The 26490-nt window shown below is 47.3% G+C and overlaps 1 protein-coding gene across 3 annotated transcripts; it reads right to left on the bottom strand.

Moving 5' to 3' along the window:
* Positions 1 to 420: 420 nt before the first annotated feature.
* On the bottom strand, positions 421 to 25815 carry LOC308380005 (transcriptional repressor p66-beta-like). Of its 3 annotated transcripts, XR_013969009.1 has the most exons (12): positions 25686 to 25815; positions 13508 to 13903; positions 12579 to 12912; positions 11524 to 11655; positions 10992 to 11123; positions 9953 to 10123; positions 9143 to 9506; positions 5747 to 5949; positions 5010 to 5246; positions 4070 to 4307; positions 3330 to 3598; positions 421 to 3176 (listed from the first exon to the last, which is right to left on the bottom strand). XR_013969009.1 is itself a non-coding variant. In XM_080857281.1 (11 exons), exons 2-11 carry the CDS (start codon positions 13900 to 13902, stop codon positions 3462 to 3464), a joined length of 2343 nt encoding a protein of 780 aa, XP_080713407.1. In that variant the 5' UTR covers position 13903; positions 25686 to 25815; the 3' UTR covers positions 421 to 3461. The 3 variants fall into 3 exon arrangements, 2 of the variants coding, with proteins under 2 accessions (XP_080713407.1, XP_080713408.1); XM_080857281.1 differs by having other exon boundaries at positions 421 to 3598; XM_080857282.1 differs by having other exon boundaries at positions 421 to 3598; positions 4070 to 4280.
* Positions 25816 to 26490: the final 675 nt, after the last annotated feature.

Here is a 26490-nt window from a genome sequence, read left to right as displayed (position 1 = left end):
ATGGACCCCAGTACCACCATTATACACTAACAAAATAGTTTGTCCCATTGTGGTGTTTCAAAGGACCACAACAGACTAAATAAAAAATGTCAAGATGAAAAGCCAATGAAATGACAACATGGCAGGGAGAGTAATCTCAATCCAATCCCTGAATGAGTGGAATGGTTTCAAATGTGCGATTCTGTTTGTTCAAAAGCAGAGAAAGAATTTTCTGCAAAGTTTAAGCCCGGATTGTAGACTAGCAGAGGTTATAACCAACTGTAAACGCTTAACACCAGCGACAAAAATCAATTATTGTCGTTCGATTTGGTACGACAACCCCTTAAAAGTGAAACTCATGTCTCGCGCCTGTAATATTTGTCAGCACAGATTCAACTTCTCAGCACAAGACACTCTGGGAATAGAACACTCACTGTGCGATTCATTATGCTTTTCATTTATTTTTTAGAATTCTGTCATATCATTTTACTTTGAAAACAGACAGGCCAATATTCGCCAAAAAAAAGAAAGAAAAGAGTCTATTAACTCCTGTTTCCATCCATCAGTGTCTACATTCAATTTGAATGTTCCTGCAAGAGTGCCAAAGGTTCACGAGATAAAGAAAACCACCACACAGTTTAGAGCAAACCCAATGAGCACGGGAGAGACCACTGGACCTGGGGACACTCAGTGATCGCGCCGTGACCGGGTCATGCACAACCCTATCGCTGGCTGAAGCCCCTCCACCCCCTTCTTGACTGAGATCTGACTGGGTGTAACTGGGTGTTTTTTTTTCTTCTTAAAGTCATTCATAAATCAAATCAGCATTCAGTTCTATTGACATAAATAAAGCGGATGGAATAGATTAGTTACCTATTACTAGCTCAGACAAACATTTCTTGAATAGATTGAAACAAGAAATCAATGATCATACTGCCACTACAGATTACAAAAAATACACTAGTGAATGAAATGAACTTGGATCATTACAGTGAAAGAAAGGAAATGTTTAAAAACTCATTTGTTTGAACACTTGTTGCACAATACACAGTGATCACAGCCAAACGACAAGTTTCACAATATCCATGGCTTTTGATTTGCATTTCTACACAATATACAACTGTCTTGGTTTCAATCTACAAAGGAGAAAAGGCTTATTTACAATACATCTTTATAACTCTTGAAGCAATTGTTTTGTCTTTTTATGCCATACTGTAAACAGTTTACCAATGCTGAGATTAAATTGAATATCTGAAGAAAAAAAAAATTCCATGAAATTAAATGGGCTAAAAACAGTATAAAATGCTGAAATGAACGTCAGGGTATTTTTTTTTTTCCTTTCACAAACACAGATGTACATAGAAGAATATACACTACAATAGTGAGACAGAATAATGAACATTAAAAAAAGTCATATTTGTGGACTTCAGGAGCATAAGGTCTTGCTGAAATAAATAAAAATGGACTCTCTTTTGATTAGGATCTTCCCTGTTTCTCCAAATATTGCACCTGCTGCTCAAGCTTAAGGAGACCTCTACCTGTTGTTCTGCAATATCCTGGCAATGGCCTCCAAATCCTGTCAAACTCACAAACAAAACGATGCGCGGAGGTACGAAAGGTTAACCAATCGAAGAAAGACAATGAGTCAAGCATGCTGAGCTTGATTTCACTTCATTGCCATAAAAGAATTCAGAGAATGTAACCAGGGGTGAGAGAGATACCCCATTACCATAACACATACTGTGTGCATAAATCAGTTTCATATCAAAAACATCGCAGCATAGGCCCAGAATCTCAAAGGTACTCTCAATAATACCCTTTGACCTATGCACATCCCCCAAAACACAAGTACTAGGAAAAAAAACACTCACCACAAGCACTAATGTGTAACTGTGTAACTTTGTCATACCCATAAATTGCTGCCCTTGAATTTTGCTTCATTGAGTCTTACAGGCTATAGATTATCCCTATAGATGCTGACAGTTTTTTTTTTTGTTTGTTTTTTATTTTTAGAAATTCTCATAATGAGTTGATTATCGTCTTCCAGAAAGGTCCCTTTCAGGTACCAAAAACAATCTAAAGAAGACGCTGCACATATGCAGGCTTAAATCCAAACACTAATCTTACCTCTAGTAAGAAAATAAACTTTAAAAGCCGCCCCACCCTCGCTCCTCCACCCCTCCCTCCAAAATAATAATAACAAGAATAAATGGGTGAAACTGGGACAATTAACCGATAAGGAAAGGAACAAAACAAAGCTTAAGAGTAACAGAAAGACCAGGGAAAAGGCACCCGTACTCGCATATTTTTAAATCCATAAATAGATACATTATATACAAGGGTTCTCCCAGAGACTGACAACCTCAGACATGTGTCCGTCCTCTCAATCCAGCCCCTGAAGAACAGCAGAGTTCTTGTTTGGGCAGAACGTTGTGAGCAGTGACTTTCGTTGTGATTGAATTGTCTGACAACACAAGGACGTGGAGAGCGAGCAAGAAGCAAAGACCGGCCTTTTGTCCTCGGTCATAAAAACATTGTTGAGAACGTTCAGTGCTGTGTGTTGCGTTCAGACATATTCAAGGGTTCAGATCAGCCTCAAGATAGTTCTAGGATCCGAGTTGGGGGGGGGGGGGGGGGCGAAAAGGTACCAAAATATTAGCCCAAGGTTTCAGACAACTTAATTAAGTATTGCCAAGTAAGTTGCAATTATTCTCCTTTTTTTCAAAAACGCAATCGATCATCGTTTCAAAAAGATCACTCCAGTCTTTTCCAGCGGCGTGGATAAGGCTTTTTTATGAAGATGACTTGTTGTTTCTTTACTTTTTTTTTCTAAAGAGAGATTGCCGTTCAAAAACCTCCGGTGGTGTGTGCGTCCAGCTGCAGTTATTCAGAATTACTCAGCGCTGCACACATTGAAGAGAGATGCATGCTTGACACAGATATCAAAAAGGGGCGTTCGCCAAAGGTTTGCCTTCTTCAAACGGACCTCCAACTTCCACAACACTACTTAAGACAGTAACACTTGACAAAAATGTCGCAAGAAATAGAGTACATGGCATCCCAACACACATGTGCACTCGCACATGTGGACACACACACACACACACACACACACACATTTTAGTTCCGATATGGTGAAAGACAGAATTCTCTGTCAGGTAACAGGTAATGGCTAGCTGGACGTAATGGTGGCAATACTGAGGAAAAAAACAAACAAAAAAAAAAATCTTAAGCTTTGCATCGCTTCCTCCGTCAAAAGTGACTTAGGTTATCTGTTTTTTTGTTATATACGTATATACTTTTTTTTTCTTTTTTTCTTAACTAAGCATTTTTGATTGTGTCGCTCTTACAGTTTGGTTGGTAGGCAGACTAACAGGCACTGCATGCGACGGGCGCTGGATGAGGTGGGGAAGAGGGTGCTGGAGGGGAATGGTGTGTGGCGTTGCCATAGGTCAGGTGCATGGTGGTTGGGTGGCGGGTGATCATTTCTGGCCGGTAATGGACTGGGATATGGAGCGGGGAGGGATCATGTCCAGCAGGTACTCCCTCTGCCGGTCGGCCAGGCTGGAGCCTTTCTGCCCGCCCACGTTGGCAGGGTTCAGGTAGGCAATGTTCACACCTGGAGAGCAACGACAGAGAGGCCAAACAAAGTGAGAAAAGAGAGCAGATCTAGTGTGTAAAAGTAGCTGAGAGGGGGAAACAGTAGAGATACAATGTAGTATAGTATATGCTTAGTAATGTCGTATAATATATACATAAAATCCTACATTGGATATCATAAGAAACATTACTAAGCAGTAATGTTTCTTATGATATCCAATGTAGGATTTTATGTTTATATTATGTTTGACCTAAATGCAGAGAATGAGAGTTTCCTCTAGAGAGCAAATCAAGTTAGTCTGTTTCCTGTTTATGATTGTTATGCCTGTCCTGTGGATAATGTTTGATGGGAATCCCATTCAAGAATACAGTCTAGTAACCTTTGTTGCTTTCTGAGTGATTAGCTACAAGTCCCAAAAGGCCACAGTGAAGGGACCATAAACACCTCACAGTAAATCCAGCCATTAAAACATATTTTTCCATTCATCACCAGGGATGTTGTAGAGCTGGCGCCGGCTGTCGTGCTGTGCTCGGCTGCTGGAGCTGCTGCCCCCGTGCCCGTGTTTGCCCGTCATGCCCAGCAGGCTGCTGGCCACAGACAGCTGGGAGGCCTGGGCAAAGTTGGAGAGCACGCCCCGCGCTGAGCTGGAAAGGCTCCGCTGAAGAGAGGCCTGAGACTGGCTGGTCTGGGGGTGCTGGGCCTGGGGGAATGGGAAAAAAAGACCCCTCTTCTCAGACGGATGAAAAGAATGTGAACTTTAATAACATAGATTTATAAGCATCAAGAATTTACTGTGATCTTCTTAAACATAATTAGATAGCACATTCTAGTAAATTAATCCAATGTGTGGAAAATGAATTGACTGCAGCAGGTGAGACATTAGCTTAAGACACAATTAGTGAGAATAACACTCTGCAGCTTTCCGCAGATACCTCTACCTCAGGCGACTTATAGCACAGTGAAGTTACACTTATACTTGAGCTCACTGGGATATGAGCCTTCTACCATAACCCCATACAGTAGAGCCAGTCACTGTTATAACATAAAGCTGGATTTGCTAGGTTGATCAAAGCCGCAGTCACTTACAGGCAGATAGATGCAAAGTTTCATTGAATATTACAATAAAGAAAAATCACATAACAAACATCACAATGTATATTATCAGTATAAGAAAATAACTGACTCCAACTGACTATCTCTTCCAGATGTGTAAATCATGTGAACAGGCATTTAAGTCTTTACCACATATCAATGCAAGTCTGACAGACCGACAGACACTTCAAAATCTATTAGGTGTGTATGTCTTCAGCTCCTTGTGTGTGCTGACTGTGAGAGGTCATAATCCCACCTGTCCCACCCGCCTGAGCTGCCCTAGACCACTGTGCTGAGAAGGCCCTGGCTGTGGCGTAAATGAAGTGTGGAGGCCTACCTGCCGGAGGGCGTGGTGTCTGATCATGGACTCGGCCTTGCTCACACTGTTGGCGCTCACGGCAGAACTGGCAGCCGAGAGGGCGGCCTGCTGTTGCTGATGCTCCCGCTGCTGCTCTCGCTGCTGCTGCTGCTGATGCTGATGCTCTCGCTGCTGCTGCTGCTCACGCTGCTGCTGCTGCTGTTGTTGCTGATGCTGCTGTTGCTGTTGCTGTTGCTGCAGCCTCTGCTCAATCTCCTGTAGCACACACACACACACACACACACACACACACACACACACACATTACAGCCAGTTAACTAAAATATGTCTGATTTAGGAGACAACATTGAAAGAATTCTTTTAAAGAGACAGAAGGGTTCAGATGAACACATCCATTTATTTGTGCCTCGGTGCTCTCTACTGTCGAGAGCTGTGCCCTTCACCTCAGAACCGCTCTCAGATTACTTAATAACATTAGAGTCATGGCAGTGCACAAACCAATGCAACATCTGAATCAGTCAGAATTCTAAATGCACAGCTCTCCATCCATAGTCACCATCTTGGGCCATGCCAGGAAACCCAGATTTCTGCCCAGCTGTAAAGCCTTTGTAAGAAGGTATCACAGGAACAATGCTCGTAGAACAAATGGTACTAAGGCATTGAACCAAGTCAAGCTTAAATTCATGAACACAAAAAGGAAAATGAACTGAAACAGTGAAGCAAGAGAATGTTGGGAAAGGCTTCTTTGGTCTGACCTGCTCCTGCTGCAGGGCCTTGACAAATGCGTTCTTCAGCCTGTTGGTGTGTTCAGCCTTCAGGGCTTTCTTCTGATTGGACGTCATGCACAGCTCACAGAGGATGCGCCCGCTCTTCTCCTGCTTCCAGTGGGGGGTGAAGTCCGTCTTGCACTGGGCGCACAGAAATGGGTCTGTGGGAGCCTGAGGCCCACGGTTCTTTCCTGTCCACCAGACAACACAACATGAGACAATAACCCCACTTTCTTGATATAAAATCATCTAGAACATGAATGGTGTCTCTATTCAAAGCAGTTGAATGAACATTTCTTGTACACACATCAGAAGGTCATGGGGCTCACAGAGGGTTATACAGTACACCCAGACACTGTAAAGACAGTAGCTTTTTGAAAATACACAGTAGTAGATACAAATAACACCTCATTCCCTTATTCCCCACATCCTGCCCGATTGTCAGTCCCCACTATCTCACCACCCTCCCCACTGTCTCACCACTCTCCCCAGTCCCCACTGTCTCACCACCCTCCTCACTGTCTCACCACTCTCCCCAGTCCCCACTGTCTCACCACTCTCCCCAGTCCCCACTGTCTCACCACTCTCCCCAGTCCCCACTGTCTAACCACCCTCCTCACTGTCTCACCACTCTCCCCAGTCCCCACTGTCTCACCACTCTCCCCAGTCCCCACTGTCCCAACACTCTCCCCAGTCCCCACTGTCCCATGCTCTCACCACTCTCCCCACTGTCTCACCACTCTCCCCACTGTCTCACCACTCTCCCCACTGTCTCACCACTCTCCCCAGTCCCCACTGTCCCAACACTCTCCCCAGTCCCCACTGTCCCATGCTCTCACCACTCTCCCCACTGTCTCACCACTCTCCCCACTGTCTCACCACTCTCCCCACTGTCTCACCACTCTCCCCACTGTCTCACCACTCTCCCCAGTCCCCACTGTCTCACCACTCTCCCCAGTCCCCACTGTCCCAACACTCTACCCAGTCCCCACTGTCCCATGCTCTCACCACTCTCCCCACTGTCTCACCACTCTCCCCACTGTCTCACCACTCTCCCCACTGTCTCACCACTCTCCCCAGTCCCCACTGTCTCACCACTCTCCCCACTGTCTCACCACTCTCCCCAGTCCCCACTGTCTCACCACTCTCCCTAGTCCCCACTGTCTCACCACTCTCCCCACTGTCTCACCACTCTCCCCAGTCCCCACTGTCTCACCACTCTCCCCACTGTCTCACCACTCTCCCCAGTCCTCACTGTCTCACCACTCTCCCCAGTCCCCACTGTCTCACCACTCTCCCCAGTCCCCACTGTCTCACCACTCTCCCCAGTCCCCACTGTCTCACCACTCTCCCCACTGTCTCACCACTCTCCCCAGTCCCCACTGTCTCACCACTCTCCCCACTGTCTCACCACTCTCCCTAGTCCCCACTGTCTCACCACTCTCCCCAGTCCCCACTGTCTCACCACTCTCCCCACTGTCTCACCACTCTCCCTAGTCCCCACTGTCTCACCACTCTCCCCAGTCCCCACTGTCTCACCACTCTCCCCAGTCCCCACTGTCTCACCACTCTCCCCAGTCCCCACTGTCTCACCACTCTCCCCAGTCCCCACTGTCTCACCACTCTCCCCAGTCCCCACTGTCCCATGCTCTCACCACTCTCCCCACTGTCTCACCACTCTCCTCACTGTCTCACCACTCTCCCCAGTCCCCACTGTCTCACCACTCTCCCCAGTCCCCACTGTCCCAACACTCTCCCCAGTCCCCACTGTCCCATGCTCTCACCACTCTCCCCACTGTCTCACCACTCTCCCCACTGTCTCACCACTCTCCCCACTGTCTCACCACTCTCCCCAGTCCCCACTGTCTCACCACTCTCCCCACTGTCTCACCACTCTCCCCAGTCCCCACTGTCTCACCACTCTCCCCACTGTCTCACCACTCTCCCTAGTCCCCACTGTCTCACCACTCTCCCCAGTCCCCACTGTCTCACCACTCTCCCCAGTCCCCACTGTCTCACCACTCTCCCCACTGTCTCACCACTCTCCCCAGTCCCCACTGTCTCACCACTCTCCCCAGTCCCCACTGTCTCACCACTCTCCCCACTGTCTCACCACTCTCCCCAGTCCCCACTGTCTCACCACTCTCCCCACTGTCTCACCACTCTCCCCAGTCCCCACTGTCTCACCACTCTCCCCAGTCCCCACTGTCCCATGCTCTCACCACTCTCCCCACTGTCTCACCACTCTCCCCACTGTCTCACCACTCTCCCCACTGTCTCACCACTCTCCCCAGTCCCCACTGTCTCACCACTCTCCCCAGTCCCCACTGTCTCACCACTCTCCCCACTGTCTCACCACTCTCCCCACTGTCTCACCACTCTCCCCAGTCCCCACTGTCTCACCACTCTCCCCAGTCCCCACTGTCTCACCACTCTCCCCAGTCCCCACTGTCTCACCACCCTCCCCACTGTCTCACCACTCTCCCCAGTCCCCACTGTCTCACCACTCTCCCCACTGTCTCACCACTCTCCCCAGTCCCCACTGTCTCACCACTCTCCCCAGTCCCCACTGTCTCACCACTCTCCCCACTGTCTCACCACTCTCCCCAGTCCCCACTGTCTCACCACTCTCCCCAGTCCCCACTGTCTCACCACTCTCCCCAGTCCCCACTGTCTCACCACTCTCCCCAGTCCCCACTGTCTCACCACTCTCTCCACTGTCTCACCACTCTCCCCAGTCCCCACTGTCTCACCACTCTCCCCAGTCCCCACTGTCTCACCACCCTCCCCACTGTCTCAACACTCTCCCCAGTCCCCACTGTCTCACCACCCTCCCCACTGTCTCACCACTCCCCACTGTCTCACCACTCTCCCCAGTCCCCACTGTCTCACCACTCTCCCCAGTCCCCACTGTCTCACCACTCTCCCCAGTCCCCACTGTCTCACCACTCTCCCCACTGTCTCACCACTCTCCCCAGTCCCCACTGTCTCACCACCCTCCCCACTGTCTCAACACTCTCCCCAGTCCCCACTGTCTCACCACCCTCCCCACTGTCTCACCACTCTCCCCAGTCCCCACTGTCTCACCACCCTCCCCACTGTCTCACCACTCTCCCCAGTCCCCACTGTCTCACCACTCTCCCCAGTCCCCACTGTCTCACCATTCTCCCCAGTCCTCACTGTCTCACTACTCTCCCCAGTCCCCATGGTCCATCCAATCAGCCTCATGTCAACCTCCCCTCCCCACCCCTCTAAGCTCTACACATCTCCCCCAGCCCCACACTACTGGTTAACACCATACTCCATCCCTGCACCCCAGCAGCACGTCCCCCTGAAAGCATTCCCTGGTTCCCCGCTCCACCAACACTCCTGCCCCCGACTCACCCTGGCTGTCGAGGACGCTCTGCACCACCTCCTCCAGCCCCACCATGTAGATGAACTCGCTGTTGGCGGCCGAGGGCATGAAGTGGAGGAGCGGGGCGGGCGGCTTAGGCGGCGGGATCTCCAGCAGGGTCTTTTCCAGTTGCTTGCGCAGGGCCAGCTTGGCGGCCGCCTGGCTACTGGCCTGGTCCTGCAGGGACGGACCAGCGCCGGGGCTGGGCAGAGGAGAGGGGCTGGCACCGCCCACGCCCGACACGCCACCCATGCCCCCTGCCCCCGCGGCCGCCGCCGCCTGCATGTGGGCCAGGTTCATGTACAGGGCCGAGGAGCCGGAGCGCTGAGACGCAGACACCTGCTGAGAAGTGGCCTAAAAACACACACACACATACACATACACACACACACACACACACAAGCTCAGACAGAGATGCAGATACACACAGAAAAAAACAATAGCCTAATAGTCAAAGACAGCTAAGAAAAAAGGGCAATATATAAAAACAAATATTCACATAGCCCATGTTACCAAAAAATTAAATGCAGAAATAACGATCACATCAATATACAGTGGAACAGTTCCACTAACAAACAGAACACACGCTACCCCAGTTACAGAACAGGTAGGACATGGAGAGAGTCTAGCTAAATGGGACACTTTTAGAATATAAGATATTAGTTCAAGAAATGTTCACACACACACTCATGTGAAGGTCACAGGTAACATACTCAACATGAACTCATCACACATTCACATTCTTTTGCAGTCCTCCAGCAACCATGATGAGCCCAGGGCGGTGCACTGGGGGGACTTACCTGCTGGTAGCTCACAGTGTTGTTGATGGTCCCCGCAGTGGTTCGCATGACTCCCTGCTTCTGTGGGATCCTCTGGCCCTGCAGCTGGGCTGGGTTGGGCGCTATGACTCGCTGGGACATCATCATGGTGGGCATGGAGGCATTGGCTGCCGACCGGATCACAGAATGACCCTGTGGCAGGAGGGGGAAGTGGATGGTAAAGGCTAGTTTAAGAGACATTTACAGTTTTATTGTAAACCTAATCTGCTGAAACAATTGGTCACAACAATACAAGTTCTAATGACCCATATACTTATCAATACATTTATATTGGAATAATAAACATTTATACACATGCAGTATATAATTAATGATCGTTTTGACAAATGAAAAGCATTGTGCACATTACTATCCCTTTGAGACATTTTATTACACTATATGTATGCTACATGGCCACTAGGTGGCAGTCAAACCTAAAAAAAAAATGATCAACTGATGGCCTAAAACCATTCCCTTTGAGGACAGGCAGCCAAGATGTGTTGGTTGCACAATCAGCCACAGAATTCCTTTGTCCACCGTCACGACTCAAACCCTTCCAATATCATGAACTACCCATGGAAGCAGTCGAGCTACAACATCGATAGAGAACAATGGCAATCACAAGACTAAGGGCATATCTCCACTCTAAAACGGAGCCTCCCTGTGGTTTTTCCGCACATTATGCTCCAAATGTTAAACGCTTCCATTAATGTGCCTTCTAGCCACAGCCATGACTTAAACCCCACAGACTGTAAAGCTCCCACCCCCCGTCGACCCCGGGATTAAAAGCCCAAATTGACACACCACCAACCCCACCCCCACACCATTCCTGGGGATCAGTCTACTGTCAACTCAGTCTACCGTCAACAAGAGTGCAGTTTTAGGCTGCGAGACAGACTCATGACTGCATAGCTTTGCGCCCACAGGCCACTGAGCCAGGAGCGTGACAGAAGACTCTCTTGTTCACATTTCCACTGAAAGGAACCAATGACCCCTCCGCCACCCCTGTGTGTCTGCTAACCTGCACTGAGCGCAGGTTCTGGGGCTCCTGGCTGTGAAGTCCAGGCCTGACGGGCAGCTTGGCCATGCCCCCCTGAGCGCTGTGCACAGACGAGCCTTGAGCCATGGAGGAGCTGTTCTGCACCACAGGCACCTAAGGAAGGGAGAGAGAGTGAGAGAGTGAGAGTGAGAAAGAGAGTGAGAGTAAGAAAGAGAGAGAGAGAGATGGAACAATCTGCACCAACACAACAATCCACATAATAACACAGGGAGGTGGACACAGGGATATGAACATACAATATACAGTATGCACAAGCATAGAAGCTAGAACATCATCAAACATACCCACCCACACGTATCCACTCATGCAAACACACATACACAGCTTCCACCTCCACACACACACTCTCTCTCACACACACACACACACACACACACACACAGCTGATAGACATGCAAGACCCAGAGCTCATAGCCAGGCCTCCACGTCTGTGTAGCCTCGCTGATGGGCTGATTGGCTGACGTCTGAGGGGGCAAGAGAGCGGGCGACTGACCTTCTGCACCAGGTTCTCCTTCTGCAGCTGGCTCTGCCGGAGCTTCTTCAGGAGCACCAGCCGGGCCTCCTCCAGACGCAGCTCCTCCTGCAGGGCTTTGATCACCTTCTGACGCTCCTCCATGCTCTTGCCCTGCACACGCCAACACAACGCAGGTTAGAAAACACACACACACACACACGTACACAAAAACACACAAATGCATGTACAGACGTATCTTCACACACACACACACACACACACACACACACACACACACACACACCCTGATTCTTGTCCACATGCTGAAGCTGCACAACACAAAAGTGTGTATACATACACACCCTCATTACAAACATAGCATGTGTTTCTCCTCTACACTCTCATCCTGGTAAATGCAATACGGACGTATGAGAGAAAATACTTTATGAAGTATGCACACGTGCACACACACACACGAACACACACACACACCGCCTGCTAATCTTCCTTTTGTCAACAGTGGAGCATCCTCAGCTCCAAATTAAACATTAACACACATACCAACAGAATGACTGTAGAATGACTGAATTAAAATGATTTTTTGTGATCATGCATTTCTATAAAACTACAAACATTGCTACAAAAATTTCCCCCGGCCTTCTACAATGCCAGCTGTTTTGATTTCTCTGACCAATGTAACTGATGTGGACAATGATGTGAAAATGGACAAAACCCCTTGACAAACTTCTCCAGGTCAAAATTCAGTGAGAGAGATCGTTTGTTACTAGAAAGATTTGAAATCTTGACCACTCTGACATCAAGAACTGCCATTATCTCAATCTGCTAAGAGCATTCCAGTTGAAAGACGTACATGAGGGAAAAGTGATGGGAGAAAAATCTGGTGATGTTGCTACATTTCACCTCTCTTTCTCTACTACTTGTTCAAGCTGTATATCTTTGCATGGCAGCAGGGGCTTGTTAATGTTATATTTTCCTGTGTGTGTTGTTGAGCTGTGACCCCTCTTTCTCCCTCTTTCTCTCCCTCTCTTTCATTCTCTCTCTCTCTCTTTCTCTCTCTCTCTCACTCAGCGCACCTTGAACATGTCCAGGTTTGCAGTCTTGAGTCGTTCCTCCCCGCGGGAGGCAGCCTTGGGGCTGGAGGCCTCGTTGTCCGACAGGACAATCACATCTGGGGAGGGAGTGTGTCGATCGCGTTCCCTCTCTCTATCTCGCTCCCGCTCCCTCTCCCGGTCACGGTGCTGCTCCCGGTCTCGGTCCCTCTCCCGGTCTCGGTCCCTCTCCCGGTCTCGATCACGCTCCCTCTCCCTCTCCCGGTCTCGGTCCCTCTCCCGGTCTCGATCACGCTCCCTCTCCCGGTCTCGATCCCGCTCCCGGTCTCGATCCCGCTCCCGGTCTCGATCCAGGTCACTGAGGGGGTTGAATGGTGGTTTGGTCAATGAATCACTACTCACTCAATATTGATTCCATGAGACAAACAGAAATCGATAGAGCATCTTTTTACAGAAAGTTATTGATTGAGTATTTAAATTACATTTGGATTCATCAAACGCTTCAAATCTACTATATACTGCACAGTGAAGGCATGTACACAGACATGTACACATGATCTGACTCTTTCAAGTGTCACGATCTTTAAGATGAGCAACTTACATTAAATACTAAATTAATGATGGTGTATAGTACAGTGTTTCATAATCGAAATGATATAGAACATTACATTATAATAGATTATTTAGAAAATAAGCTCATAAATTCGCCTATTTCAATAATAATAGATACAAGTAATATTAAGGAGACACAGCTTATGAATCCATGAAAACCCCTACATACATACATACATACAAAACCCATAGATATCCTGACTACATCACTCTTGCATCACACACCTCCCCTTTGCGCTCATTTAAATGCAGTAATAAGACACACCCCAATACATATAGAACCTAAAGACATACCAAACAAAGAGGTGACATCATGTCTACATCACTCTTGCATCACTCACCTCCTCTTTGCGCTCATATCCACAGGTTCGTCACCCATATTTTCCTTCCCATGCTTTCCCATGAGGCCGTGGGACATGACAGACCCTCGGAGGCTCCCGTTCATCTTCTCCTCATAGGCGGCGTAGGCCATGGCCCCATGGGCGCTGGCCGAGGGCCCCTTCAGGTCGAGGAGGCCCCCAGAGCCCCCGACCCCTTCCAGGCCGCCCAGGTCCTTACGCTTGAGCAAGGCCAGCATCTTTAGGCGTTCCATGGCCTCGTGACCTTCGACCTTCAGACGCTTGGCCAGCATCTCATCCTGGGCGCGCTCGTGGCCAGCTGCGGCGGCAGCGGCAGCAGCGTCCAGCCCGCGCTTCAGCAAGTTGAGCCGCAACGCCTCCTCACTCATCCGGTCCATCCTGCAGGACGAGACAACAGACAGCACAGGGGGATGAATGTGTGTGTGTATTAGAGAGACCAGGATGGAACAAATGGGGGACTGGTCTCTTCTGGGAAAGGAGATACAGTCTATTTCAATGTGTACAAGTGTGTGTGTGCGTCTTTGTGTCTTTGTGTGTGTGTGTGTGTGTGTGTGTTTGAGTGTGTGAGTGACATTTGTAATAGTAAGAGGGTTGGCCATACAGTAAGTAGAACAGGGTGTGTGTAAGAGAAAGTTAACACTTTTCCAAGGGGACTGTGGCACATAGGCTAGCTGGCACGACATTCTGTTGCCGTTTATAGACAGCTTTCATCTATACGAGTTACATTTAATAAAAAAAAACACAGTCACAAATAGTCAAACAGTATGTGGAGCCCTATAAAACAGTGGGTTCACAGTGAAGCCCCAGCAGTATCAAAAACAACAGATGTCCTTCACATCTGTAAACATATACCCTTTTCATTTTTTAAAACCCCTTCCAATACAAAAGTACTTGCTCTAAATGACAAAATACAAAGAAAACAAACCCGCGAACCACACAGCAGCGCGTCCTATATGTTACTGAACTGAACTTTCCATGGCGTTCTTTGGGGGGACTGCATTCACCTCATCAAACACAACACGAAGGAACAAAAGTGAAATCCTCAGCTGGTGAATGGCCTTTTAGGTCTCTGATGACACAACAAAGCCTGCAGCTTCAACCACACTGGGAACGTTTGCACCTCAGATTGTGCCTAAACCAACTGCCATCACCTCACCGTGCTAGGCAGCGACACTCTGAAGTGCCATCTCTCACCATCCACGCCACCCGGGGCTTTGGCTTTGTCTGTCTGGGTATGTCTGTGTGTGTGTGTGTGTGTGTGTGTTGTGTGTGTGAGTGTGTGTGTGTGTGTGTTTGCATGTGTTCGGTTATGCCCTGTACGACACCTCAATGTCAGATTCTTGACTCGATAAAGACAAAGTTTACACAGGCCAATTTGACTCTGTGTTTCATTTCCGCGCAGATACAGGGAAGTACCAGAGCGTTTGACCTTGGTTACTGTAATTGACACCGGTTGATAAATGGAATATGTCCACAGACACTACACCGTAGTGCCACTTCCTCTTCAATTACCAGAATACGCCACAGAGCATGCCAGTAGTCTTACTTTTCAAAATTGCAACTGGTGGGACAATGGCCCTGGTTCCAAACAGTATGCGATATGAAAGGGTCGCAACATGATCTGATCTTGGGAGAGAACACGCCCCCTGGGCTCTATCAATATAGACACTGTTTAGGCCCGTGTGTGCTGGGGCGAGATACGTGTGTATGCAAAACCCAGCCATAAAAAAAAGCTCACACACGGGCAACAGGGTGAATCAGATGGGTCAGAGGAATGTGTGCGCGCGCCTTTGTGTGTGTGTGTGTGTGTGTGTGTGTGTGTGCGCACACATGCACATTTCGCTAATGTGTTTCTATGTCTGTATGTGAGCATCAGAAAAAGATTCTGCATTTGCTTATGATTGTGTGTTTACGAGTGAACATGAGACTGATCCTGACACGACCAACGAGAAAAACAAAACGCTTCACATTACAGCTAAATCAGAAAAAACTAAAACGATGACTTAACAACTCGTAACAAGGCAAGACTGTGATTGGACACCTGATTTATCGAGGAGAATTCAGCCAACAGCGCCCAGCTACTGCAACACAAAGAAGGCTCCACTTACAGGATTAAGCCACACTCCGCGCGCCTCCACCACTCATCCTACACAAACAGTGGGAGACTCCATCTGAGGAGGCAGAGCGGCGTGCGTGGCCGACATTTCCCTCCATTACAGTCATTTAGCAGAGACTGGCAACCACAGACACACATGCAGTGCAGTGATACTCGCTGTATCCACTCTGAGAGGAGGGTGGGGGTCGGGGGAGAATGCGGAGGCTATTGTAACAGGATTTTTTTTGGGGTGGGGGGGGATTTTGGACCGGGTCGGTTGCACGGCCAGGCTTTGGATTAGTGCTTCCTCCAGTAGTGCTGAGCGTCAGAGCCCACACGGCCTCAGGAGCGAGCCCAGGCTGGGCCAAGGGAGAGAGAGCACTGAGTGGGGGAAGGGTGCAGAGATGGTGGGATGGTTATAATTAGAGCAAAATGCCTCATTGGGCGAAACCTCCATGCGCAAACAGACAGACGCACACATTGTTTTTTTTCCCTTTCTCTTCCCTGCTTCTATGTCTGTCTCTCACTCTCGAGATCTTTCTCTGAAACACACACACATACACACACACACACACACACACCCACACACACACACACACACACACACAAATAAACGCATGCGCACCCACACAGACACACAGACACACAGACACACAGACACACAGGCACACAGACACACAGACACACAGACACACAGACACACACACACACACACTGCATAAGTCTTGGTTGCTCTTGTTAGCCTTTTTTAATGTCAGTGCAACAGATTGTGACTCATGAAGGCTGCCATTTCCTTTTTTTCTCCCAAAAAGAGTGAGGAAAAAAACCCACAACACCCACATCTCGGGAAAAAACTGCAACTTTACAGCAAAATCCACCCACCTTCATTTGATGGGCAGAGAGAAGAGTGAAAAGAATGAGGGAGAGGGAAAAAAGGAGAGTAAGAGGTTGCATATGACAGACAGAAAAAGGTGAGCAGGAGCCAACCCAATCATGACCCCCCTCCACCCCCACCTCCAACAGGCCAATGAGAACTGCCCTTTGATGCGAGTGAGTGTGCCCGCATCTTCCAATGCCCTCAACACACACACACACACACACACCTCATCCTCTTAGTTCCCTCCCCATCTCCACGTCCACCCTTACATAATACAATGACTGTTCCCCACATATGCTCTGAGCACCAGACCCCTACACTACTGACCACGCCCCCTCCCCTCCTCCCACTCCACCCCTCCCTGCCAAAAAACTGTCACACGCATGCGCACTCCACCCCACACACACACACACACACACATATATATGCACACACACACGCAGCTCTGGGCACACTGCCAGCCCACACAAGCGTCCGACGCCTCCAGGCATCTCCGGCATCACAGGAGGAGGAGAGGAGGCGCTAAGATGGAGAGGCCAGCAGCAGCAGCAGAGGCAGGAGGAGCAGCGGAGCTCCAGAGGCAGGAGGAGCAGCGGAGCTCCAGAGGCAGTGGCCATCAGTGGGAGCTCCACGGACACACAGCACAGCACAGCACAGCACAACACAGCACAGCAAAGCACAACACTGCACAGCACAACACAGCACAGCACAGCACAACTAGCCAGACAGCCACTGCACGCCGACACTGTAATGGATCACTCGCTCTCACTCGCTCACTTATTCACTCGTTCGCCCGCCTTGCAGCTGAAAAAACAACCAAACAAAAACACAAGCACACAAATAAACCAGCAATGCTGCAGGGGACTCAAAATGTATCTGTGTGTGTGTGTGTGTGTGTGTGTGAGCGAGTGAGTGTGTGTTTGTGTGTTTATGCGAAAGAATTTTAAAAAAATCACACCAGCACACGGTGGAAACAAGTGTGAATACTGGGATGCTGAGCTACAATGCAAAACAGCTTCGTGCCTCCGTCAACAGAAGGAGGGAGAAAAAGAAAAACGTCTCAGCGCAAGAGCCAATCACACACACACACACACACACACACACACACACACACACACACACCCACACACCCACACACACATGGACACGCACGCAGACTTAACACACCACGCTAGTATAAGGGTCTTTTGTTTGACTTCCTCCCTCCTTCCCCCCCCCCCCAACTCCTGTACAGTTGTGTGATGCCAACAAAGAGCCATATAAACATATCCTCAGGTCCTGTTCCCCACGGGCACACCCAGCCTCTACAACAACACAAAGAAGGACAAGAAAATAACACACCGACTGGAGGCAGACCACCAATCACAAGGAAGACTGTGTTGGAGAGAGCATGTCTGTGGAAGAGAAAGTGATAGAAAAGAGTGGGCAGAATGATGAACAGAAAGTAAGAAAGAAAGAGGAAGAGAGAAACGAAAGTGTATGATTACGGTAGAAGGGGAAAGACAGAAAATCAGAGGGAGAAAGAGAAAGAAAGAGATGTGAATACAGCCATATGGATCACATGCAGGGAACAGGCAGGATGAATAAGAGAGTGAAGGATTGAGAGAGAGGAAGACAGAAGAGATGGAGCGAAAGATGGAGACAGACAGAGAGAACAACAGAAAGAGAGAGAGAGACAGGACATCCCCTGCTGTGCCCCTCTCGTCTACAATGACAACTTCTGCAGCGCCCCTCCCCCACACAACCAGTCGACTCTTTATGTAGCTACACGCGGCATCTGGGTGTCAATCAGAAGCTTGTCTGTACATACGACTCAAAAAAAGGGAGAGCTCCATCGAGCCTGCCTGGTGCCCATCCCCCACCCCCTCTGCACTGCCAGTCACACAGAAGCCATTGCTACCCCTCTAGGCACTACAGGTCACTCATGTTTCCAAACAGGTCAACAACCTGACACTGATCTTATGCGTCCCCTGTTCAAATAATGAACTATATACCCTGTGAAGGCCGAGTAACCATGTCAACAAGGATGACGATGTTCGGCAAAACTTGTGGCCGGCCTCAGACAATAGGCTGACTTCAAAGGGAATCATAAAATACTGCTCATCTGCATTTGTCATGCCAGTTCTCTTAATGAACTGAAAATCCTGCTTTTTATCTCCTAGCACGGTAGGCTATTTAGCCGTTCATCATGAAACGTTCACCTACTTTCATTCAGTTTATGTAGACGACGCCACCGATTTGCCTAGTGTGTGTGTGTGTGTGTGTTGGGGGGGGGGGGTCGTCTTATTGTGAATGTAGACGCTATGGTCGTGAGAGTTGGTCTACAGCAGTGTGATAATCCAACAACCCTCTGATGTGGCCTTGATATTTTCTGCTGTGCAGTGTACCAGAACAAATGCTCCTACCACAGGCAGAGTATAGATTCACTGGCTGGCTGGTCCTGAGGGTCAAAGTTCACCAAAACTCCACACAAAAGCGTTATTGTTAGCAGAACAATCCACTGAAATCTCACAATGGAGAGAGGGACAATGTGCAAGTTATTTGGAAAGGTTAACTCTTCCAAGTGACAAAGTTGGGTCGGGGTAAGCAGAGCCCTGCAAGGCACAGAAACATGAACTGTCTTTATTGACCATGCACAACTCCACTGGTGCTTCTGGAGCGTCTCCTACAGCAGAAGGTCAGCCATGGAACTGCAGACGTTAGTTGCCTGGGGTGACCTCTTTCACTACCTTGATAAGATTTAGCCGAAGAAAGATAAAGCAAACAGAAAGCTATATAAGGGCTACTTGAGACGTGTTTACATTTAAAATGGCCCCTTTGGCAGATGCCAGTATAAGAAATGCATTTCACAAGCCTTACTGTACTGAAGGCGTAGTCTGTGATCAGCCTTCTGTAGCTTATCTGGAGTACTGGCAGCACTAGGGCATTAGCAAAAGCACAAATAACATGGGTTCAATTCTTTCACAGAATGGATGAAAGTTGACACCCTCTTACAAGAGTGAAATGACAATGTTAATGTCATAACATGTAGGCTATACATATAAACACTATATATACTGTTTATATAGTCTGAGCAGTCTACATGACAAAGGATGAGGCATGGTAGACAAAACAAGACATCAACCTGAGAATTACCTTCATGAAACCTGTACACAGTTTGTTCATAGTAACTTATTAGTAAAGGCTAGTTTACATTTTATCTGTACAAAATTAATTAAACCCATTTTCAACAGTTTTCCCTCTTGTGAGTGGAGCTCAAAGCGCTGCCATTCTCAGCACTCTGTCCATGGCTGCAGGGAGAGGCTGAGTGGAGATGTGTGGAGGGCTCTGGGTGCATTCTTAGCCTGTGAGCAGGGTCTCAGAGGCCAGGGCACAGGCAGAGGGCAGGTCCACAGTGTTCCTCGCTATTGAACAATTATGTAACGGACGACGACACAAAAAAAACAGCCCTCCACACACAGGCACACACACGCGCCGTGTTGCCACACATGAGTCATGCACATAGCATTAGCAATTCATGCCGATTCATTCAGGACGGACATTTATGAAAATCATCTGACTGACAGCATGGTCATCAGGTTTTTAGTTGTTTTTAGTCACTCTGGAAAAAGGTATTTCCAAAATAACCAAAGACCATTGGAAGAAAGAAAATACCATACAAAAGGTTCCCCTGGTGCTCGATCAGCTGTAGAAGATGTTCCAAAATGGCAGCCGCCAGAAACATGTTTGGCAGATCTGACTGGAAGCCATGATGACTAGTCCCAATCTGGCCTCCATCTGTAGATCAGTTCATCAGTGCCAAACGCATTACACACGCCACGTCAATGTGAGACGAAGAAGTCCTCAAGGCGCATGCTGCTTGTCAACCAGCAGAATATTTGATCGATCACTGCTTGGGGTATCTTAACAACCTAAACAAAGCCACTGTCTGGTCTCGTGAAGTCATCGCAGTGCAATCCTCATCACCATGACAATTAGGGCGAGCCCAACGAGATTTAGCCCTGCTTACTATTGATCACAGACCACAATCCTATCGAAATGCAATTATCACCCTAACCTCAACGCCTGTGGTCAGGATGGAACCCACCCCCAGACTTCGAAATGAAACAGACAAGAGACAAAGCACACACAAGAAAAACACTATTTATGCTGGATAGAGCATATTATGCTGAGAACACCGTATTTTACATCTAGGTGTTCGCTTAGTCAGGACGGAACAAATTGAAAAGAAAATACAGGTACAGAAATCTAGGAAAGAAAGAACAGAAAGATCTTGCTCATCTTATCTTTATCCCTATTTAACTACTATTTGAAGAGATGATCAAAAAGATGAGCTAAACAAAAGCAACCGCTGAAGCTGTGGATGATTTTCACTGGGATTTGACCCTCACCTTCAAAAACACACATGATCTGGGCCAGTCATGTTCTTTTCTGCTAATAACCAAATGATCATAAGTTTACCGGCTGAAGGGAACCCATGTTAAACATAGTGATTACAAGTGTTAGTGAGTGCATCTCTCTGGAAGAAAAGGATGGCTGGTGACCTTAAGAGCAGACCTATCCAGTGGACAAACAAGAGTAATGGGCAGCGATGATGCATCTTTCGCTCTCTTTCTCTACCCCGTCTCTGAGCAGATATTCAATATTCAGAGGGGAGAAAAGTATGTAACCAAGTAACAAGCTACGCAGTTCGGAGATCCTGGTATGGGGGCCAGAGTTTTTCGACTGATGGCACTTAATCACTAGCAGCCCACACACACTGGCACATCGGCAAAAACAGCCTTTCAAAAAACGCTTTCTGAAGAATGAACAGTGCTGTTAATTTGTGTCAGAAAAAAGTTCTTGGCACCGCCGAGGGCTTCTGGGAGTGATGAGGAGAAGGGGCAGATGGATATGACCAACAGCCAGATTGGGAGCCATCACACAACCATTCCCGAGATGGAGCGAACAAAGATCAGTCGGTATACAAACTGGTGTTCATGAAATCTGTAGTTCCCCAAAATGCCAACACATATAGCTTGAAACCTATGACCAAACCCATGTCGGCCGGGATGCTAGCAGTAACCATCCCAAAACCAGGGTCTGTCTGTAGGCTGGCAAGGTACAGCCTACTGCAAGCTCTCGGTCTCCCTCTCCCTTTCTCTTATCTTCGACATGCTCACTCTCCGCTTCGACACTAAAGCCCAGGTCTTCATTAAAAACAAGGCAACAACTCGTCCCCCTGGTTGCCATGGAAACAGGTTCATCTATTTATAGACTGTACTACTAATCAATGTAATTTCTGCTGTTGCCTTTGGTTGTGGTGGGGTTGGGGAGAAGGGGGCTGGAGGTTAGGGTGCCGAGAGGTTGCCCTTGAACAGGGTGGAGGACAGACTAAAGCAGAGGTCAAGTTGAACAATTAAATAAATATTACACATCAACAGACACTGAACGAAACAAAAGACTCAGCATCAAGCATCACAAACGTTGCAGACATTACAAGCTGAGGCCACATTACGACTAATGTTTCCTAGTGAATTACACTGTAATGAATATGTTTCATTCTGTTTGCTGTGAAAGCCACTTCTATTGCTAGGGCAAAATGTGTTTTCATTTATAACATGCAAGCCCCTTACTGTGTTGCATGACGGAATTTAGTATAAAATATGGCAACAGCAAAAAAGAAATCCAACGTCATAAATGATCTTTACTTCAGCTAAGGTCAACTTTTAAACCATCAGCATGGGAAATCTTTTCATTTAGCCCTCAAATCTACCTCTTGTTTTTCATTAGAAAACCAGCTTTGGTCAGAGACGGGAGGTACAGTAGGATTAAGACTACCAGGAAACAGGGGGAAAGGGGTGGGGGTGGGGGTCATATGATCTACTGTAAGTTATTTCGGTGAACACGTTCATGCTCCAGCAGCTGTGTGTACGTGTATGTCTCCAATTTGACCAATTATCAGAATTCCCATGATGCAAGTGGCTAAGGACTCAAACCACCCAAGAAAAGGAGGGAGAGAAATAGAGAGAGAGAGAGAGAGAGAGAGAGAGAGAGAGAGAGAGAGAGAGAGAGAGAGAGAGAGAGGCATAAAGTCAAAGTGGGACAACAGACCTGATGTCACCACAGAGTTACGCTCCTGTTCCTTTAAGAACTGCAGAGTCGCGACTCTTTCTTTTCTCTTTACCCAGGGTGCCAAGCGCAGTCAAAATGTGCAAGCCAGTTTGATCCGGTTTGTAACCTCAGGGTATGGAATTATCTCTTAATATGTAGCCGTTAGTGGTCAAGACGTCAGTGTGTGTGTGTGTGTGCGTGTGTGTTTGAGAGAGTGTATGTTTGGGGGGGGGACTAGGGATGGGGAGGGCTCTTATGGGGGGGCTCTATGCATGGGTGTTGGGGGGTGGGGGAGGGGTGAGGATACACACACACACACACAATAAATCAGAACATGGCATCGGTACTGAACTTAACCTAAAATGGAGGTGGACTAAATGAAATTGTTCAAAGAAAGAGCGAGAGAGGGTGAGAAAAAGATAGAGATGAATAATGCATACCCTGTCCAAACAGATCCAACATCCTGTGGGTGTTTTAAAAATCGCGTTTCATGCGGAGAGCTTCGACATGCCAAACTGCCTTTTACAGAAGAACTTCATGGCTGCTCTGAGGAGTCAGTCTCAGGAAATTTAGAGGAAGAGATCATCAATCTTACTGATAGAAAAAAAGGAAGCATCCGCCTATCCTCCAACAACACAACACACACACACGCCTACAAACAATGCCACATAAACAAACCTATAGTCATTGAAGAACCAAGATAGAATGCCTGGAACTGAGCAGTTCACACACCTCCTGATAATTTCATAAAGGCAAACCTTAGACTGACCCAATGACCTCTTAGGAAACAACCAAGATGCATTGGAATTCAAAGGAATCTTGATATCTGATTATGCAACCTGTGGAGGAGGCCACTACATCCTAGAAATTAATGAATCATTGGAGTGATGTCAATACTGTATGCCTAGCATGACTTGTGGGGTTTCACAAAAATGTTGTTTTTCAAATCATTTGAATCATCATTACAAACTACACACAACAACTACACTCATGACATTGACCTGTGTGAGATCTGTCTTATTTTCTCATAAAACCCTGTACATTTCAATGTAACCAGGTGCGTCATTTTCAGAGTAAAATCTAAGGGGATCGGACCTGGGACCGTGTGTCTAGACACAACAGAGACTACAAAATTCTTCTAAAGGGATAGTTCATAGAAACCGCCCTGTTGCACAGTTACACTGTTTCAAAGCACACCATATCCAGTGTAAACCCAAACCAAATTTGAGACTACACAATGGAAAAGAGACAGTCATCATAACCACAGTTATAAAAACTTGGCTTTGGCACTTTGTTTACACTGCCCAAGAGACAACACATACTCCATCCTTGTTTCTCTCTGCCTCACTCCCTCTCCCTCCCTCCCTCCCTCACACAGACACACACAGACACACAACACAACACAACACAACACAACATAAGCGTATCCAGCACTTTTCATTTACAGTAGAAAGAAATGCAAACCCATCTTTAGTTCCATCCTCCCTGCTGTTGGCAACACACTTCACCACAATCTGTATTGAACTGTGGACCATGCTATCCAAGAGTTAAGATTATTTTAAATCACCTCGAACAGGAGGAGAAACTGGAGATTGAGCTGGTAGAGTTGAACAGCCTCACTGTTCACGGCTTCCATTATTAACAGATAGGACAAAATTCCCAAAACTCACCCTGATTCTGATTCTCCTTACCCTGGAGTTAATGTTTCTCACTCAAATATCAGCACGAACTGTTCTGCCAACTGAACATCGGCTCATTAACTATCCCCAAAATGATAACTAATTCACTCAATTTCTTTCATGTCAAAACATTTTAGTTTGAACAAACGTATCAAATAAGGATCTTTCAACTCAAACTCATAGGATGCACTCTTGACTGAGGACAATCTGATTGTTTAGGTGTGATAAAGAGTAGGCTACATTACCTGATGTAGGAAGCCATTCAATGATCTCACGGGTGGAACTGTTGTAGCAGGATGTAATGCCGCAGCAGAATACTATCGCATCTCTACAGGCTCGCTCACATCAGCTTAAATGGGTGCTTTGCCACCCTTGTAAAAACAGGTCAACGCAAACAGCTAAGTCCTCCTGAGCATGATTACAATCCTTAGACTTGCAAAATAAACAGCCTTAAATTGCAATGTGCAATACAATAACGTTACAGTAAGTGTTATACAGTACAGGATAGTACAGTATAGCTATAGAGTGCTCACATGCAAGTATCAAGTGGCTTGTGTGAGTAGGTTGCGAATAACACCTCAAATTCTGTCACCCAAAACTAACGACCACGATGTTAAGATATAAATCGAGAGGATGCCGAACTCTCCCAAAAATGTAATCGCCCCCTGAAAAGTTGTCTATATCTGTCAGGTTCTTCCGATCATTCAACCTAGTCGTCACAGCAGTCACAGCTGATAGGCGTCCAAATCCAGGGTAGCCATTTGCATGCACGAAGTTGAGGGTGAACACGTCTTCACTTACGTAAATGGCTGATGCATTACATGATTCCTTTTATTGTACGACACAGCACTTCAAGCGTCTCACTGTCAATCACGAGCCGTGACTCGACCAGAAAAAAACAAAAGCCCTAGATTCTAAGCACCGTTAAACATAAAATATCACAACATGACCATTTGTTTTGAATTTGCATATATTCCACAACATTGATAGGTACAGTGCTTGCGCAGCCAGGAAGACGCAGGTCGCTTTTTTCAACCGTTCTGGGTGAACCCCAAGAGACCCAAGATGAAACAATAAACCGGACGGCAATAAACATATGCAAATAAATGTAGGATCTTACAAGATCGTTACCATAATCTGATGAAATACAACACATAACAATACAAACTATACAAGCACCTGTAAAATTGTACACTTTTAACGGGATTCTTAACGGTACACACGAGCAATTAGCTGAGCGTAACTAAACAATTGTCCGACCGTGCACCATATAGCTTATCTCCATTCATAATAGTCGGCCTACGCTTGCATGCACTTTCATTCGTGGATGCTACAGGAACGTAAGAAAGGACTGCACATGATTTGAGTAAGTGTTACTTCACATCTTTTAGGCCGCAAATAAATCCTCGGTCTCACCTCGCTCGCCTTTACCCCGCAGGTTCCACTAACTTCGGATTCGCTTAGGGATGCTGATACGCTGCAGCTACTTCTAGCGACCAGTCCCCGGCACCGGCAAGCGATACAAAAGCGCTGATTGGATCCCGACAAGCGCTCATCCCCTCAGTTTGTGCTCAGACAGGCAAATTATTGGTCGGTGACTGTGTCGGTGACGCGCCCCTATTAAGGTGTATGTTGTTGTCTCGTTCTGAAGGGGAGGGGACATTGAGCAGCTTGATAATGAACACTGATGTGTTGCTTTGCATGGATTTTCATCGTTGCTCACCATTGACCTGTCAGACGTTTAACAACCCTTAAAATGTGCTTCTTAGTTATGAAAAACTAATTTGACGTAGTTTTAGATTGGTGATGGCAAATGGCGGAGAGAGCGCTCTTTTTCAGATTCTAGAAATCAACACCCCAGTTGAAGTTCTCCTTACACAGGATAATGCCTTGAAAATGGATGGCAGAAGTTATTTGAACAGTTTGGAAAATTTCACGTCAAGAGTCAATGACATATTCCCCTTAAGATAATAGAGCTAATGTAATTAGTTCGCTCCCATCTCAAGAGCCCTGCCATAATACATTCAAGAGACCTCGGATGTTCTACTTGTCTACACCAGCTCCGACAATGTTCATCAGCGTATGCACCACACCATGTGTTAAGACTTTCAATACCAGCGATACCGCGCTCTCTAGTGTCTATTTTGAGTAATTAACGTTGGCAAAGATCGAGTATGTTGTGGGGGATGTATCATATAGCATTCATATGCCGTCTATAGCG

This window comes from Sprattus sprattus (genome assembly GCF_963457725.1).
Source record: "Sprattus sprattus genome assembly, chromosome: 19".
NCBI classification, from domain to species: domain Eukaryota; kingdom Metazoa; phylum Chordata; class Actinopteri; order Clupeiformes; family Clupeidae; genus Sprattus; species Sprattus sprattus.
Note: the sequence above shows the minus strand (reverse complement) of the source record. Positions and strands in the feature narration are given on the sequence as shown.